This window comes from Panthera onca, chromosome B3 (genome assembly GCF_046562875.1).
Source record: "Panthera onca isolate mPanOnc1 chromosome B3, mPanOnc1 haplotype 2, whole genome shotgun sequence".
NCBI lineage: Eukaryota > Metazoa > Chordata > Mammalia > Carnivora > Felidae > Panthera > Panthera onca.
The window spans coordinates 61,584,833-61,604,703 of NC_138344.1; the positions used below are offsets into that span (position 1 = coordinate 61,584,833).

Here is a 19,871-nt window from a genome sequence, read left to right on the forward strand (position 1 = left end):
CTCATATGATAGACATGTATTTAACATAATACCAATCTGTTTTCCAATGATCTCTACCTTAATAGCAAAATCTGAATATATTCAGCACCCAGGAATATATCAGTGTTCTCTGGGCTCACATATCTAACGGTAAGTATAACAGAATTGGTATGTGCTGTGAAAAAATACAGAAGGAAGACATGGTCATTTCTTAGGGTGGGAAGAGGTGGTCAGGAAAGAATGCACAAGGAGTACAAGTAGACACCTGTTAACATCTTAGCTGGTCAACTCAATCTTGGAAGCCAATTTATTTACAAACAATCCATCTACCACCATGAGAAAACAACTATGAAAATCTTAATTAGTACAAAGCTCAGAAGCTCCACTTAGGTTCAACAAGCATGGCTATGGTGCTAAGCAAGTCGTCTTTTTCCATAAAGTGAGTAAAAGGTCTGTTTCACAGAGCATAATGATCCTCGAAGCAGCAATCCTCAGATTTCAGTATGGCCCTGTATGTTTTTAAATAAGGCTAGAATGAGCAATAGAGTTTTTAAGAGTATGTTGAGTGACAGATGCCAATTATATTAAGTGATCTGAACTAATGTGCATAGGTAAGCAGATACTTCACATACGTAGAATATTAATGCCATAACCAACCCAAATGGCCCCCAGTTTGATCAAGACTACTAGATTCTCTAGAGGAGCAAGAAGTGAACTTTCTCAGCTTACCCTATTCATAACTTTTTATTGGTGCAATTTCTACTAAAGCTTGTGGTAGAACTACCTACCATCAGGGTAAATGCTGTTGGCTAGAACAGGATTGCAATTAATATTAGAATCAGCACACGGAACTTGACATGAAAAATCTAGGTCAAGAATCTATAGGAGGAGTCTCAGTTCAAAAGTGAATTGTACAGAGACTTAAGTAAAAACCACGTCAAAGAATATGTGAGCCTTAAAGTTAATGTCTTCGGAGATGTAGCATGTTAAGAACGCACTGACACTACATAAATAGTGAACAAAGAACAGAAAAAGGTTTTTTGACTAAAGCAGGGAAGACAGTAGAAAAATATTTACAAAAAGTGTTCAGAATAAGGTAATATTTACAAGACATCAAAAAATTAATCTTCAGCCATAATGAGGCCTCTTCGAGCTCCCAAAACCTTTGCTTTCTTCTCCTTTCGTTTTTGCTCATGTTGCTTCCGTTGTTCTTCCCTAAAGAGGGACAGGTACCCATTAGGCTCTAGTGAAGCTCAAGAATCCACCTGTTGTCACACTCCTGTCCAAGCTTACACTGACCTCCTGCACACTTGCACAGAACACACTCTCATCGGACACTGTCCTCTATCTAGTGGCTTGTCTGATAGAAGCCATATCTGTAAGTCATTTGTGTTAAAGGGCTACAAACTGGTATTTTTCCTTTTATGTTAATGCAGCACCCTACAATTAAGCATGAAACTGGGACAGAAGGCACCTTGGTGCCTTAATTTGTTTTAAATGAGAAATCTCTACTTTTGGAAGTTAGAGGTCAGGCTCAAAATCATATAGTGTGGTGAAAATATTTGAACTAGAACCATAGTCTACTGAATTAAGCCATTGTACTTTTCTGTAAGGAACTGGGGATTCAGACAGGGAGAGTCAGGATTATATTAATGATTTTTTTTTTTAAGTTTTATTAAAGTAATCTGTACACCCAATGTGGGGCTTGAACTCACAACCTGGAGATCAAGCGTTGCATGCTCTTCTGACTGAGCCTGCCAGGTGTTCCTATGTTAACAATCTTAACAGCAAAGTGAGTAAAGGTCTTAGTGGCAGCTGGCTATAGGCAACTCAGATGATGGGCAACCCTGCATCAGTAGAGTTTTACTTGGGGAAAGGACTCCACCAGCACCTGCCGCAGCCCACTGCAAGCTCTGGCTTTAACTTGGTTTTTAAGCAGAAGGAAGCCGCTTAGGATCATCCTGGGATCTCCCCAGGTGTAGCCTAGTAACCCAGGGTTCCCTGGGAGTGAAGAATTACATCTATCTGTATACTTAGATGCTCTGGGCACTTGGATTAGGGGCTGGAGGGTTGTCCAGGTGTCCTGTTGGGGCCAATAGGTCATGTGAGAGAACAGTGTCCCCTTCTGTATCACCTACAGAGCTTTGTAAACAGTGCAGTTACTTGGGCCCCACCTCCCACTTACCAAATTAGAAACCATTGTGGTGGGGCTTAGGCACCCATACTGTTAGGCAGTTCTATATGTGATTCTACTCCTACTCTTCCTAAATACCACTATTATCAAAACTTTCTGTCCCTCAGAGGCTTTTTATCTATAGTCTTTCAACATTAAAAGAACTATAGACCTGCATAATTATGTACTCACCTAGTCTGGAGAGGAGGTTGTTTGTAAGTTTTCTTGTGGAAGCTAACTCTGTTTACATGCTCCTTCAGAGAATTATTTTCTTTAGATTGTCCCCATGGTTTCAGTTTTCCTGGTTTAGGAAAGACAAAGAGTTAGGAAGATTCCTGTATTTATAGTCCCAATTTTATTCTCTATCTGGGACTACTCCTTTTCAGTATTTACACTTCGTTTTTATAGGTATTTGCCAGCATAGTTCTATTAGCTTTAATTTCATATTCCATGGATCCAATTTGCATTTTTTTCTCCTAAAAATAAAAGTATGTCCTACTTTTTAATCCTTGGAAAGTCACAGATAGTCCTCATACTACAAAAAAAAATCTTAATACTAAATCCAATTACATAGCACATTAAAAAAAGCCATCACAACCAAGTAGTTTATCCCAAGGTTAAACGTATTTAATATTATAAAGTAGTATTTCATCTAGGCAGTATGTTATTACTGTTAGCCAATAAAAAGTATTTGGAATGGAATGAATGGGAATACTTTGTTAGCTTTAGAACTGGGACCAAATTTCCAGAGGTGTATGTTTTACTTTATTTGTATAGTTAATGACCTATCTTTGAGTGCTGAAGATTATTATTTGCAGTTTCTTTCTTTTTTTTTTTTTTTTTTAAGTTTGTTTGTTTATTTTCAGAGACAGGGAGGAAAAGAGAGAGAATCCCAAGCAGGCTCCCCACTGTCAGCACAGAACCCCACTTGGGGCTCTAACCCACAAATCCCAAGATCACGACCTGAGCCGAAACCAAGATTTGGACGCTTAACTGACTGAGCCACTCAGACGACCGTGTAGTTTCCCATTTTATGAAAAGGAGTTTCACAACCATCTCATCATTTGATCCTTCAAAAAAAATGTAAAGTTTTTTTATAAAATTTTTTTTTAATGTTTCTTTATTTTTGAGAGAGCGAGCAAGCAGGGGAAGGGCAGAGATAGAGGGAGACAGAATCCAAAGCAGGCTCCAGGCTCTGAGCTCTCAGCACAGAGACCAATACTGGACTCAAACTCAAAAATCGTGAGTGAGATTAGGACCTGAGCCCAAGTCGGAGACTTAACTGCCTAAGGCACCCAGGCACCCCTCATTTGATCCTTTTAGTAACTGATGATGTAATATTTATTTTTCCTTTCCTTAAGGAACTAAATGACTTGTCTAGGGTATAAAAATAATAAGCAGCACAGATGAAGCTCTAAGCCAGGTTTTCTATTGTTAGTGGAAGTTACTGGAGGCCAGAATCATTCCTTAAACACTTTCTGAGCACCTGGTATGTGCCAGGAACTTTTCTAGGTGTTGGAGACATAGCAGTGAAGTGAGAGCAAGGATTTTTGACTGCTTAATCGAATTCAACAGCATATAAAAAGAATTATTCACCATTATCAAGTGGGATTCATTCCTGGGCTGCAGGGCTGGTTCAGTATTCGCAAATCAATGTGATTCATCACATTAATAAAAGAACAGAACCACATGATCCTGTCAATCGATGCAGAAAAAGCATTTGATAAAATACAGCATCTTTCTTAATAAAAACCCTCAAGAAAGTCGGGATAGAAGGAACATACTTCACATATAAAAGCCATTTATGAAAAGCCCACAGCTAATATCATCCTCAATGGGGGAAAAACAGAGAGCTTTCCCCCTGAGATCAGGAGCACAACAGGGATCTCCACTCTCACCACTGTTGTTTAACCTAGTGTTGGAAGTCCTAGCATCAGCAATCAGACAACAAAATGAAAGAAAAGGCATCAAAATTGGCAAAGATGAAGTCAAACTTTCACTTTTCACAGATGGCATGATACTCTACATGGAAAACCAAACAGACTCCACCAAAAGTCTGCTAGAACAACTGAGGCATGAATTCAGCAAAGTTGCAGGGCACAAAATCAATTCCATTTAAAAGAATTTTTTTTATATTTTTACATTTATTTTTGAAAGAGTGAGACAGCATGAGTGGAGGAGGGGCAGAGAGAGAATGAGACACAGAATCTGAAGCAGGCTCTAGGCTCTGAGCAAGTGTTCAGCACAGAGCCCAATGCGGGGCTTGAACCCACCAACTGTGAGATCATGACCCGAGCCGAAATTGGACACTTAACCGACTGAGCCACCTAGGCGCTCCAGAAATCGGTTGCATTTTTATACACCAATAATGAAGCAACAGAAAGAGAAATAAACTGATCCCATTCACAACTGCACCAAGAGCCATCAAATACCTAGGAATAAACCTAACCAAAGATGTAAAAGATCTGTATGCTGAAACTATAGCAAATCTTATGAAGGAAATTGAAGAAGACACAAAGAAATGGAAAAATATTCCATGCTCATCGACTGCAAGAATAAATATTGTTAAAATGTCAATACTACCCAAAACAATCTACACATTGAACGTAATCCCAATCAAAACTGCACCAGCATTCTTCTCAAAGATAGGAACCAACAATCCTAAAATTTGTATGGAACCACGTAAGACCCTGAATAGCCAAAGTAATAATGAAGAAAAAAACCAAAGCAGGAGGCATCACAATCCCAGACTTTAGCCTCTTCTACAAAGCTGTAATCATGTAGACAGTATGGTATTGGCACAAAAAGAGACACATCGACCAGTGGAATAGAAAACCCAGAATTGGACCCACAAATGTATGACTAAATAATCTATGACAAAGCAGGAAAGAGTATCCAATGGAAAAAAGTCTGTTTAACAAATGGTGCTGGGAGAACTGGACAGCAACATGCATAAGAATGAAGCTAGACCACTTTCTTACACCATTCACAAAAATAAACTCAAAATGGATGAAAGAGGATAGGAAACCATCAAAACCCTTGAGGGAAGGGGAAGGCAAGGGAATTAAAAGCAAATATGAACTATTGGGACCTCATCAAAATAAAAAGCTTCTACACTGCAAAGAAAACAACAAAACTAAAAGGCATCCGATGGAATGGGAAAAGATATTTGCAAATAATATATCAGATAAAGGCCTACTATCCAAAATCTATAAAGAACTCACCAAACTCCATACCCGAAAAACAAGTAATCCAGTGAAGAAATGGGCAGAAGACACGAACAGACACTTCCAAAGAAGACATCCAGATGGCCAATAGACGCATGAAACGATGCTCAAGGTCACTCCTCATCAGGGAAATACAAATCAAAACCACACTGAGATACCACCTCATAATGGTCAGAGTGGCTAAAATTAACACATCAGGAGACTATAGATGCTGAAGAAGATGTGGAGAAACGGGAACCCTCTTGCACTGTTGGTGGGAACGCAAACTGGTGCAGCTGCTCTGGAAAACTGTGGAGGTTCCTCAAAAAATTAAAAATAGACCTACCCTATGACCCAGCAATAGCACTGCTAGGAATTTACCCAAGGGATACAGGAGTACTGATGCATAGGGGCACTTGTACCCCAATGTTTATAGCAGCACTTTCAACAATAGCCAAATTATGGAAAGAGCCTAAATGTCCATCAGCTGACCAATGGATAAAGAAGATGTGGTTTATATATACAGTGGAATACTACTTGGCAATGAGAAAGAATGAAATCTGGCTATTTGCAGCAACATGGATGGAACTGGAGGGTATTATACTAAGTGAAAAAAGTCAGTCAGAGAAAGACAGATACCTTATGTTTTCACTCATATGTGGATCCTGAGAAACTTAACAGAAGACCATGGGAGAAGGGAAGAGGAAAAAAAAAAGTTACAGAGAGGGAGGGAGGCAAACCATAAGAGACTCTTGGATACTGAGAACAAACTGAGGGCTGATGGGAGTTGGGGGAGAGGAGAAAGTGGGTGATGGGCACTGAGGAGGGCACTTGTTGGGATGAGCACTGGGTGTTGTATGGAAACCAATTTGACAATAAATTTTAAATAATCCTTGCTCTCTCGGGCTTACTTTTCAGTGGTAGAGATGGATTATAGTCAGGTAACATGTATCAGGTGAAAGTAACATGCTATGAAGAAACAGAAAACAGCAGTGTGTGAGGCAGGGAAGGGAGGAAAGCCCTCTGAGTTGGTGACAGTTGAGTGAATGCTGCATTAAAACAAGGGAGGGAGCTGTGCAAAAGGGTGTGGGACTAGTATTCTAGGTGGACCAGAGGGATAACAAGTTCAAAGACCTGGAGGTGGGAATGAGCTCAGTCTGTTTGAGGGGGTGAAACACCAGTGTTATTGGCACAAAGTCAGGGGAGGAGGTGATGAAATCAACTTGGGGGAGAGATGAGAACTCTTAGGAGGTTCTGAGCAAATCAGTGACATGCTCTGATCTGTTTTTCAGGTTGGAGTGGGGCCTAGAGGCTATTCCAAAAGTCTAGGAGAGATGATGATGACCTGGATGAAAGGGAGTTGCAGTGGAGGGTGAAAATAGTTGGGGTCAAAGATCTATATCAAAGGTAGAGCTCAAAGGACCAGCTGATGCACTAGGTACGGGTTCTAAGAGAGCGAGGAGCCAGAGGACTCCTAGGTTTCTCCCTGACAACTCAATGAATAGAGGTGCCAGGGCCACATATGGGAAAAAGAGGGGAGGGCTGCGGGGTGAGAGGAAAGTAGTTGTTTTGCTTTTGGACTACAAATGACTTACCTCTAAATAAGATTTGTTTACTAATTTAAAGATAAACACTATTGGACATGATTTGTGGGAAGTCTTCATGTTTAAAGTAATTTTAGAATCACTGAAAGATACAGATACTTTAACATATGCCCATTTTTTTTTTTTTTTTTTTTAAATTTTTTTTTCAACGTTTTTTATTTATTTTTGGGACAGAGAGAGACATAGCATGAACGGGGGAGGGGCAGAGAGAGAGGGAGACACAGAATCAGAAACAGGCTCCAGGCTCTGAGCCATCAGCCCAGAGCCTGACGCGGGGCTCGAACTCATGGACCGTGAGATCGTGACCTGGCTGAAGTCGGACGCTTAACCGACTGCGCCACCCAGGCGCCCCAACATATGCCCAATTGATATGGGCATTTATATGGCCAATAAAGGTCCCAGGTTGTTGGACTGGCAGATTCCAGCCTGGAATCACTTGAAAGTTGTAAAAAAAAACCATTCATTTACCCACAGGCCAATTTCCAAGTTTCTTGATTTTGCCTGAAATTTTCTTTGCCCTAACAATGATTACAAGTTATGTCTTTGGATTAACAAAAATGTAGGTCAATCAATTATTTAGTATTTGCTTACTGGACAGTCTTTTAATCATGGGTCATGTGGGCCCAAGGGGAAGGAATTCTAGGGGGTCAAGTGTGAGAATCTTTCACATCCTCAGATCTGCAGAACTATTTAATCTTAAGTCTATTGCATGTCTTGTATCTCAGAACATTCCCACATACCTTTGTGTGGCTCGTAGTTGAGGGGACGAGACAGACTTGCTTTGAGATCAAATATTGGTTTCTTGTTGGAGACTGGAGTCTGTGCTGCTTCAATTGTCAACTTGAATGGGGTAACAACTACAAAACCAAAGAACAACCCCCCAGGGCTTAATTAGAAAAAAGATCTATAAAGTTCTTTATTGAAGTACCACTTCTCAATATTAGGAATATCATCTATAGATCATCAGTTTGGTTAAAAAGCAAAAGGGGGAAAAAAGAATAACCAAGGAAAGCTAACCACTGAGATTTGCTTGTGACCAGCTCCCCAAATAGTCTCAATATTATGGTATTTCCTAGGGTCAGCTGGGTGTTGAAAATCCTATTTAAAGAAGTGGGTAAATTTTCAACCTGTGTCCCTGATATTATTTATCCTTTAAAAATATTATACATTAGCTGTATATTATACATTGAGGTGCCTGGGTGGCTCAGTCGATTGACTGTCCGACTTCAGTCGTGATCTCGAGGTCTGTGAGTTTGAGCCCTGTGTCGGGCTCTGTGCTGATGGCTCAGAGCCTGGAGCCTGCTTTGGATTCTGTGTCTCGCTCTCTCTCTCTGCCCCTCCCCGCTCATGCTCTGTCTCTGTCTCAAAAATAAATAAAACATTAAAAAAAAAAAAAAAATATTATACATTAGTAGTAACGTTTTCTTTCACACAAATAGATATAAAGCCTGCAAGGAACCTTATCACATATAGATGAAAAGATCCGTGGCTCCGGTTGTTTTTAATAAAACTTATTAAAAAATGTGAATTCTTTAAAAAAATTTTTTTTTCTTTAACATTTATTTTTGAGATAGAGCGTGAGTGGGGGAGGGGCAGAGAGAGAGGGAGACACCGAATCCGAAGCAGGCTCCAGGCTCTGAGCTGTCAGCACAGAGCTTGACACGGGGCTTGAACTCAAGAACTGTGAGATCATGACCTGAGCCAAAGTCGGACACTTAACTGACTGAGCCACCCAGGCGCCATAAAATGTGAATTCTTGTACCATAAAGTTAATATACAAAGATGGTAGGACTCAGCCCAATTTATACTAGAGTTGGGCACATTTTATAATTCTTTTCCATCACAGGCTGCACTTGGCTATTGTCCTATGTTAGCACTTGCGTGTATACATGAATAAGCCACCAGCGTCTAGGACCACTCAGTTAAATCCAAAAATCACAAAACCCCTGTGCTTAAGAGATCTCATTGTGTCACTATCAGGTGCCAGTGGTGGTGGGAAACACTGGGGCTGCCCACAATGCTGATGAGAGTTTAAATGGGTACAATTCGACCTGTACAGTAGCCATCTGCAGCCCTGCCAACAGCAGTCCATCCTAGGTCTACAGAAGCTCTTATATGTGTATGGGAGACATGGTTAATAAGAATGGTCCTAACACTATACATAACAACAAAAGCTGGAAATATCCACATGTCCATGAGGAGTAAAACAGATACATTGAAATACATCCGTACCAGTGACGATGAATAAACTTTAGCTCATTTATCAATATGAATGGTTCTTGAACATTATGCTGAGTGAAAGAAGCAAATCACAGGGAAAAGAAATCATACAATTTTATTTCCTTTACATAAAACTCATATCTGATAGTTGGGGAAAAAACTATCCCATCTTAACTGGGCACACCCCTGAATTACCATGAGGAGAAAGCTCTGAATATGGTAAACATTTAGTTTCTGCCTCATGTCCTTATCTGTGACCATTTCTGAGTCCTTTCTCATTATGAGGTAAGGGCTGCTACTCTGTGACCCCAGCTCTCTGTAAAATAACACAGTCGTATCTTAGCCAAGTCCACTCCATTTTTAGTACTGCCCTCTGCCCAGTCCCCTTTCTCCCATACTGTAAGATTTAGAATGTTATATGGACTGGTGCCTAGATGGCTCAGTCAGTTGAGCATCTGACTTCGGCTCAGGTCATGATTTTGTGGTTTGTGAGCTCAAGCCCCACATCCGGCTTGCTGCTGGCAGCACAAAACTTGCTTTGGATCCTCTGTCCCCCTTTCTCTGCCCCTCCCCCTATGTGTGCTATCAAAAATAAACATTTAACAACAACAACAACAACAACAACAAAATATAATGTTATATGGAATGTCTGCTTGCTGGTGTAAATTAAAGGTTAGAATGGGAATTAGCTCATTTAAGGAGGAATCATAAACTTACTGTTCCCACCATTTTGGACCCTTTTAAAATATAGTTGTCAGTCTCATTATTCTATCTTTAAGGTATGACGAAATTCTCAACAGTCTCCACACTGATTATTATCGACACTGTACTCTCCTTTGGTCTGAAGCTCCAGCTGGATTGCTCTAGTCTTGGGCAAGCTGGCAACCCTTTCTATGTGACCAAGGCTCTCTCCTGAGACATTCAGTAGGACTCTCTGGAGAATCTTGACATACTTAATTCTAATACAAGCCTCAATCTGCTGGTGGGACTTTTTTAAACTTCATACCACTATTGCAGTATTCTTTTGAAAACCAACTGGTCAATGTAGGTACTAATTAAGTAGACTTTGTGTAGAAGAGTATCCATATGGCTTATTCTGGCTTACACAATCTACTGGTCCATAGTGCGGCATTTATTCTATGAACTCTGGAATCCTGTTTCAGAGTCCCAAAGGACCAAACAGAGGCTATAATGCATACTCTGATCCTCCTTCTCATCCCTGAGTTCGAGAAGGAGCTGAATGCTCTTCAGGGAGGGTTACCATCTTAGGACTCCTCCTAGACAGGATGGAGTCCTCAGGTGGTAATCACTTTTTTTGTTTGTTTGTGTGTCTGGCATTTTCCTCACCAATATAAAATGAAAAATATGCTATGGTCAAATTTTTGCTTTTGATTTTATGGATATGGAGTAGCTTTAAGTAAACAGATATAATACTTAATTTCAGGAAGTTACATGCTTAAAGATGAACCAGAGTTTTTGTTCTGTTTTACCAGAAGCAGAATTCCCCTTTGTGGTCTTCAGCTTGCATGTCTGAAGCACAGCCTGGCCTTTTGGGGTACTCCCAGACATAGTCACATGCGGAGACTTCCTGGCTGGAGTCTTGGTCAGTGACCGTTTATGCTCATTATCTTTGGTAGCAGCTGAAAACCTAAACAGGACAGTGGGGTACAAGACATTAGTGCTTATGTCAAGAGTAACTTGTATCAAACACACACCTGTCACCAAGTAGCAAAAGGACTCAATAAATATTTATGTGAATGAACCTCGTTTGCAGAGTAAACATTTTAAAACACTGATACTAAAGCAAATCATTTATCAACTTTTCTGGTAAAATATGGTTTTGTATTCTCTGCTCTCCTTGCCTTGACCAATACAGGACAAAGCAAAGCTCAAAGGAGCTGCCGGGGGGTTCAAGTTACAGTTTAGGAAGTACTTTCTCCTCCTGATGATGTCAAGTCAGAGGGAACAGGAGACTGCTATGCCAAATAAGTAACGGGAACAGATCTTACATCTTCCTAGAAGAATGCCATTTATTTGAAATGTACATAAGCCCATTGTCTACTCTTGGCAAATTGCCATAAAGACATTTCACTGTTTCTATGATGCACAGTTTTTCTACATTTTAATGTCTGAACTTGGGATGTGTTTAATAATTTGTAACACATCATAGCTGGCAGTGATTTTTTTTTTTAACGTTTATTTTGAAAGGAAGAGAGCACAAGATGGGGAGAGGAAGAGAGAGAGGGTGATAGAGAATATCAAGCAAGCTCCACACCATCAGCACTGAGACCACTGTGGGGCTTGAACTAACAACCGTGAGATCACGACCTGAGCTAAGAACAAGAGTTGGACACTCAACCAACTGAGCCACCCAGGTACCCTGGCAGTGATTTTTTTTAGTGGTCCCTATGATAATGGTGAATCTCTGGTTGATGGGGTCCTTAGATTCAGTGAAATTCAGAAAGGACAGATATTAATATACATGGTGGTGATGGTAGAATTAACAGATGAGAACTTCTGGACTTCTACTAAAGATGTAGCGGTAATCCTGAATCAACCCTCAAAATTATTACAAAACATTTTACAACACAGTTAAGAAAACTGAATGTTAGGAGAAGTGCCGTGAAATCCAGGCTGCTCCGTATACTGCAGTGTAGCAACAATTTACCCCTGACCATGGTGTCCTTAAGTAGTATTAAATACAATCCAAACTGCCAACTATAGCTACCTCATATTCCAAGCTAACTCAATAAATAGAATTCTAAACTTCAGGGCATTTTTAAACTCTAAAAACTACGTCAGGGGTGCCTGGGTGGCTCAGTCAGTTAAGCGTCCGACTTTGGCTTGGGTCATGATCTCACTGTTCATGGGTTCAAGCCCCGCGTCGGGCTCTGTGCTGACAGCTCGGAGCCTAGAACCTGCTTTGGATTCTGTGTCTCCCTCTCTCTCTGTTCCCCCCCTGCTCTCACTCTGTCTCTCTCAAAAATAAATATTTTTAAAAAATTAAAAAAATTAAAAACTATGTCAAATAACTGCATGTGTTGGGGGAAGTGTTACCAGGCACCATCTCTATTAGATGCTGCAAATGCCCTTGAAAAAGGAGAGAACCAGGGATACGTGGCTGACTCAGTTGGTAGAGCATGCAACTCTCAATCTCAGGGTGTGGGTTTGAGGCCCACATTGGGTGCGGAGATTAAGAATTAAAAAAAAAAAAAAAACAAAAAAACACAACAACAACAACCTAGGAATAAATTTAACCAAAGAGGTGAAATATCTATACAATGAAAACTATAGAAAGCTTATGAAAGAAACTGAAGAAGACACAAAAAAATGGAAAAAGATTCAATGCTCCTGGGTAAGATGAACAAATATTGTTAAAATGTCAATACTACCCAAAGCAATCCACATATTCAATGCAATACCTATCAAAATAACACCAGCATTCTTCACAGAGCTAGAACAAACAATCCTAAAAATTTGTATGGAACCAGGTAAGACCCCAAATAGCCAAAGCAATCTTGAAAAAGAAAACCAAAGCTGGAGGCATCATAATCCCGCACCTAAGATGTATTACAAAACTGTAATCATTAAGACAGTATGGTACTGGCACAAAAACAGACCTTCAGATCAATGGAATAGAATAGAGAACCCAGAAATGGACCCACAAATGTATGGCCAACTATCTTTGTCAAAGCAGGAAAGAATATCCAATGGAATAAAGAGAGTACCTTCAGCAAGTGGTGCTGGAAAAACTGGACAGCAACTAGCAGAAAAATGAACCTGGACCACTTTCTTATACTATATGCAAAAATAAACTCAAAATGGATGAAAGACCTAAATGCAAGACAGGAAGCCATCAAAATCCTCGAGAAAGCAGGCAAAAAACTCTTTGACCTTGGCTACAGCAACTTCTTACTCAACATGCCTCCAGAGGCAAGAGAAACAAGAGCAAAAATGAACTATTGGTACCTCATCAAAATAAAAAGCTTCTGCACCACGAAGGAAACAATCAGCAAAACTAAAAGGCAACCGATGGAATGGGAGAAGATATTTGCAAACGACCTACCAGGTAAAGGGTTATTATCCAAAATCCATAAAGAACTTGTCAAACTCAACACCCAAAAACCAAATCATCCAGTGAAAAAACAGGCAAAAGACATGAATAGACACTTCTCCACAGAAGACATCCAGATGGCCAACTGACATATGAAAAAATGCTCAACATCACTCATCATCAGGGAAACACAACTCAAAACCACAATGAGATACCACCTCAAACCTGTCAGATGACTAACATTAACAACTCAGGCAACAACAGATATTGGCGAGGATGAGGAGAAGAGGATCTCTTTTGCACTGCTGGTGGGAATGCAAACTGGTGCAGCCACTCTGGAAAACAGTATGGAGGTTCCTCAAAAAATTAAAAATACAACTACCCTATGACCCAGCAATTACAGTACGAGGTATTTACCCAAGGGATACAGATACGCTGTTTTGAAGGGGCGTAAGCACCCCGATGTTTATAGCAGCACTACTGACAGTAGCCAAAGTATGGAAAGAGCCCAAATGTCCATTGATGGATGGATAAAGAAGACGTGGTATATATATACACATATATGTATATAATGGAGTATTACTAGGCAATCAAAGAGAATGAAATCTTGCCATTTGCAACTATGTGGATGGAACTAGAGGGTATTATGCTAAGCGAAATTAAAGAAAGACAAATATCATATGACTTCACTCATATGAGGACTTTAAGACATAGAACAGATGAACACGGGGAAGGGAAGCAAAAATAATATAAAAACAGGGAGGGGGACAAACATAAGAGACTCTTAAATATGGAGAAGAAACTGAGGGTTGCTGGAGGGGTTGTGGGAGGGAGGATGGGCTAAATGGGTAAGGGGCATTAAGGAATCTACTCCTGAAATCATAATCATTGTTGCACCATGTGCTAACTAACTTGGATGTAAATTAAAGAAAAAAAAAGTTTCAGTATTAAAGAAAAGGGGCCTGAACATCTTCATCTCTGTGATGCTTATACTTGATGGCTATCTTGCTATCAGGAAAGGCACAAGAAACAAGAGGGATCAATGAGGCATGATGGCCATGACACTAGTACCCAATGGGTTATAATATTTCTACTTTAGGACGAGTCAATTTAGTTCACTGCATTGAGAGATTTTCTGTAGGAATTTAGCTTCAACTTTACATTTAAGTCAATGGAAAAATTTTATGTATCTTTGCAGGCATGCATTAAACTAATAAAATGAATATCCATATATATTTTCTATCTTATGAACCAAATATGAGCTTAGAGAAATTTGATAAAATAAGAAAACAGAACACAAATTTAAAGAAAGAAAGATTAGAATTTATAAAAACCATCTGTTGATCTTTCTGTTCTGATCCTCTTTGCCTTCTTTTTCACCAACATTGAAACACATTTGATGTCATCTACCTGAAATGTACAGGAAGCAGTAAAGCTTTGAGATCTTGTCCTCTTCTTACCTGACGTTCATTTTAGTTGCTGACAGAACAGGACGCTTGGTGGACCCCTTCCCGCACAAGGTGCTGCGGCCTGCGGCCCCCTGCGAGCGTTGCTGGCTGGTGGGAGTACAAGCCACAGGGAGTCTTCCCCTGAGAGGAACTGGGGTCGCCACTTTTCCCTTAGTGACAGGAGGCTTCTGAAGAAAGACACCCACAACCTTGTTCAAGTTTGTCTTCTTAGAGGATACTGTCTCCAGAACACCCCCATTCATCCCCTTGTTCTATCCCAATTTTAACCCCACTTGTTATCTTTCCTTCTCACCACCTCATCCTATTCCTACCTGCCAGGTGGGCAGTGCCTTGCAACTTGCCTTGGTATGGTAACTGAGTTAGGAGTATGGTAACTGAGTAAGGAGTAACTTCTGGTTGTGCTGAGTCATGTGTGACAGAAAGCCTTTCCAAGCTGCCATGAACCCAGGTATTTTCTGACTGGAGGATGTGGCTAAACAATCCCCTGTGGCCAGAAAGGAGGATAAGTAGCTTCCCTTGGACATATGGTATCTTTGAGAAGGTGATACGCAGTTTATTAAATATAAACTTGAAGAACCACCTATTACATAATTAGCATGAGTAATCTACAAGTAACTCCACCCCTACCCCAATTATCCTCCAGTGGTTTCTTAAAAAGTTCTTTCAAGAACAAACAAAGAAACAAAAAAACTAAAACCAAATGAGGGAGAGAGGGGGAAATGCTCCCTTTGAAATGACTGGGAAGAGTCCTCCTACTTTATCTTTTTTTTGATATTGTCAAGGCACAAAGAATAACAATGTCTTCCTATCACTAGTTTAAACTCTGTTGCAAGCAGAAGAAACACAACTTTGTTAACGGACAACAGTGGTGGGACTACTGAAATTTTAAGATAGAAAAATACTGATTATATCCTAGGAAATAAAGCAGTAAGAGAATTATGTTAACTTCTCATCTCAACATACAAGCAGAAGAGATTCTTAAGTGAGACAAAGTTAAAACCAAAATATTTACTAAGTACACATCTGTACCATAAGCCAAGAGCCCAGGTTAGACGTAACAAGCACGCTCTTCTATTTAACCACACTTTTTATGTCTGTCTTTCCCCGAAGATTCCCAGTTTCCATGCTGTGTCTCCTCACAGTTCACCTGGTGTCAGGGCCATCAACTCTACACCTTTGTTTGAGCAACTTAAATTGTAGAAATGATCCTACTAGCCCTTATCAATCTTTCTGACTTTTTCTTCAGGTAGAATATTTTACCATTGATTGTAGTAGTACTAATTCATTTTGTTAACAATGCATGTAATCAATTCCTCCCTTTCTTTTACCAATAAAAATCCTCTTCAGTCTTAACAAAGCAAAGAGCTCAATCATACGTCTACACAAAGATGTGGGTTAAGGATTAAATATAGGGGAAAATAATAAAAGCAGTAAAAATAAATAAGAGCTCATTTTTATGATTTTTGGAATAGGGGGGACATAGCAAAAAAACTCAGACCCTTAAAAGGAAAAGGTGGGTAAATTTAAAAAAAACCTTTCACGAGATAAAAGACACCATTAATATAGTTAAAATATAAACTGTAGGGAAGTATTTGCAATATATTATAGCATTAATATAAATGGGTAATAAATGCATTAAAAATTGAGAAAAAAATTCACCAAAAAACCCTCAGCCAATTATAACATATAATGATGAAAGAAATGCTAATTCAACTGGGATTTTTTTCACATCATATTAATAAAGATTTTAAGATTTCATCATCTCCACTGTTGGTAAAACAAACATGCATCTCGGGGCACAATGTTTCTGATGTTTGTAGAAAAAGCCTTTGGTGACTAAGTCAAATAGGTTTCCCTGCTCTAATTATCAAAGTCAAGATCCTGTCTAGGATCTGTTATTTATGATTATCTAACACCATCCAATGACCAATCCCAAAACAGGTCAACTGTTAATAACAACTTCCTATCAGCTATAGTGAAGTCACTGTAATTATTTTTTATTTTCCAGTTTCCAAACAGATCATACCAAATAACCCATGATAGATCTATTCCTTGTACAGTGGGGAGTGGGCATGAGATTTTAGAAATAAACTCATTCAGATGGGGTATCAGTAAAAAATAATTTACTCATGTATTCAACACATCTTCAGGCCTACACACAAGTTTCTGATTGAGGTAGTTGTTCTGCCCTTAATTTTCACCTGGAAATTAATTCACCCATATTACGTAGTATAGACAACTTGACTTTCAATCAAGTATTTAAGTAGACCTAGCTTCATGGTAAGGGAAACGACTAGCCTGTTGCAGGCATATTTGCAGCTAGCTCATGCATATACAAAAAAAGGAACTACATGACTACTTTCCATAAAGCATCAGTATGGACCTCCTGTCCAGGTATTCAACCCTTGCTAAAGTTTAAGAAAATGTTACTATGGGACACTGAGTATCTCTTGTCTGATTCTCCACCCAGGGTGTTAGCATTCAAATGCCATGGCTTGGCTTTGCCATTGTTAACTGGTTAATAAATGGTGTCTTCAACTATGTAACGGTTTTATAAATAGTTTAAATGAATGTTTGTTACTGTAGATTCAGCTTCTCACTAAGAAGCTTATGGTTTATGTTTTTGGTTTTTTTTTTTAACTTTTTTAATGTTTATTTTTGAGAGAGAGACACAGAGTGTGAGCAGGGGAGGGGCAGGGAGAAAGGAGACCCAGAAATCAAAGTGGGCTCCAGGCTCTACAATGTTAGCACAGAGCCCGACATGGGCTTGAACTCACAAAATGAGATCATGACCTGAGCCATAGTCGGATGCTTAACCAACTGAGCCACCCAGGTGCCCCATTAAGAAAAATTTTAAATTCATCACCCAGTGTCTTTCTCTATTGGCCTATGTATCAGAAAATACAAAACTCAACGGAGTGACTGATACAGCAGACACTGTCCCTGCTAACAGTGTTCATGTTCTGCCCCTTTTATTATTTTTTAAAAGATATTATCAGAGTTTGAATCTTTTAAGTTTATTTATTTTGAGAGAGAGAGAGAGAGAGAGAGAGACAGCATGAGTGGGGGAGGGGCAGAAAGATAGAGAGAAAATCTCAGTGCAGAGCCCAATGTGGGGCTTGAACTCATGACCCATGCAATCACGACCTAATCCGAAATCAAGAGTCAGATGCCACTGAAGCACCCATCTTGTTCTGCCCCTTTTAAATCAATTTTATATTGTTTTGTGTTGTAACACCACAGACTGCCTCCAATTATTTTTAATAAGCAGGTTGTATGTATTATTAAATTCGAAAATAAATGTCTCCCAGCCCTCTGAGTGGCACCTCTTTAATACCAGATACCATGTAAGGCCATAACAGGATGTCATCAACTTACTGCTCTGCTAACTCAACCTTGAGGTTGAGTTCACCTTTTCTTACTTGAAGGGACCTTGAGTCCAGCAGGACCTGTAGAGAGGCCCCCAGGGAGCTCAGTTATCAGGAAGCCTCTAAGTTAGCCAGTAAAAGTGATTCACTTCTTTTTTTTTTTTTTTTTTTTTAACATTTATTTATTTTTGAGAGAGACAGAGCATGAGCTCAAGAGGGGCAGAGAGAGAGAGGGAGACACAGAATCCAAAGCAGGCTCCAGGGTCTGAGCTGTCAGCACAGAGCCCGATGCAGAACTCGGACTCACAAACTCGAGATCATGACCTGAGCCAAAGTCGGATGCTTAACCAACTGAGCCACCCAGGCACCCCTGGAATTCATTCTTTATAGTGAGGACTCCCTGTTTTATTTGGAGAGTTTTGAAAATTCTTACGGTGGGGGGAATCAATTTCAGATGATAAATATACATTAAACTCAAATCCATTCCAATGGTAGAGTAATAAAAAGCTGGCTGTATTAGCTAAGGTACCAAGATTAAGATCAAATGGTTCAGTACCATTAAGAACATAATTTTAGGGACACCAGGCTGACTCAACTGGTAAAGCATACAACTCTTGATCTCGGGGTTGTGAGTTTGAGCCCCATGTTGGATAGAGATTAAAAATAACAACAACAAAAAGTAAAAAAGTATACAATTTTATCGGCATACCTTCAGTTCATTAAATGAATTGTGTTCTTCAAAATGTTTCTTTTTTCTCTCAATATATTGATCAATGGACTCCATTTCCTTAAAATGAGCCTCATGAAGCTTCTTAAAGTCTAGAATGTTCCCCAAAATATGAAAGTTAGTAACAAGACAATTCCATTTATTCATCTTCCCTTTGTCTTTCTGTTAATACTTATTCTCTTCTCTGCATCCCTGTCAACTTCAACATCATCTTTGCTGTAACTTTAATTTCAAATATTTTAGTTCTTGGAAAGTCAGGAACAAATTATATTCATCTCATAACCTATCAAACACTTCCATTTTTCCATTGTCCATTTTACTCCTGATATTTGGTTTAATCTAGAGAATAAGAGTAATAGGTTTGCCTCCCCCCTCACCAATTAATCAAATGGCTGCCTTTCCTTAGTCATAAATTTGACATTTTATAATGCTTAGAAAGCTTGAGATCAAGGATTGACAAACCTTTTCTATAAAAGGTCAGACGGTAAATATTTTTGTCTTTGTATACATATGTATACGTGTGTGTGTGTGTGTATGTGTATGTGTGTGTATATATGGTAGAGATCATACCATATGTGGCCCCAAAGACAAAAATATTAACCATCTGAACTTTTATAGAAAAGGTTTGCCAATCCTTGATCTCAAGCTTTCTAAGCATTATAAAATGTCAAATTTATGTGTGTGTGTGTGTGTGTGTGTATATATATATATATTTTTTTTTTTTTTTTTTTTTATAACCCTTTAAACCCTTTATAATCCTTTAAAACCATAAAAACCATTCTTAGTTTAAGGGTTTTAAGGCAGGCCATAGTGGGCAGTACTTGGCTGATCCCTGCTTTGTGCTATTCTGATTAAGAATATCCTAGGGGCGCTGGTCAGTCTGAAATCTTGAGGTCATGTGTTCAAGCCCCAGGTTGGGTGTAGAGGTTACTAAAAAATAAACAGTAAAAATAATACACATAAAAATATCAACATTAAAAAAAACAAAACATAAACTTTCATTCTACCTACATTTGCTGAAGGTCAAATAAGCTCATGTTATCTCTGTTCCAATTTGTTAACAAAAGGATG

At 39.3% G+C, this 19,871-nt stretch overlaps 1 protein-coding gene across 5 annotated transcripts in view; it reads right to left on the reverse strand.

The window, feature by feature from the left end:
* Positions 1-247: 247 nt before the first annotated feature.
* The window catches only part of NUSAP1 (nucleolar and spindle associated protein 1), a 44,225-nt gene continuing 24,601 nt past the window's right edge, over positions 248-19,871 (reverse strand). For all 5 annotated transcript variants that reach the window (XM_078448504.1, XM_060618896.2, XM_060618895.2 and 2 more), the window contains 6 exons: positions 18,783-18,892; positions 14,697-14,872; positions 10,673-10,830; positions 7,703-7,819; positions 2,345-2,453; positions 248-1,194 (listed from right to left, as the gene is read on the reverse strand). In XM_078448504.1, coding sequence (XP_078304630.1) covers positions 1,101-1,194; positions 2,345-2,453; positions 7,703-7,819; positions 10,673-10,830; positions 14,697-14,872; positions 18,783-18,892 — 764 coding nt within the window. In that variant the 3' untranslated portion in view covers positions 248-1,100. The remainder of the gene's footprint in view (positions 1,195-2,344; positions 2,454-7,702; positions 7,820-10,672; positions 10,831-14,696; positions 14,873-18,782; positions 18,893-19,871) is intronic.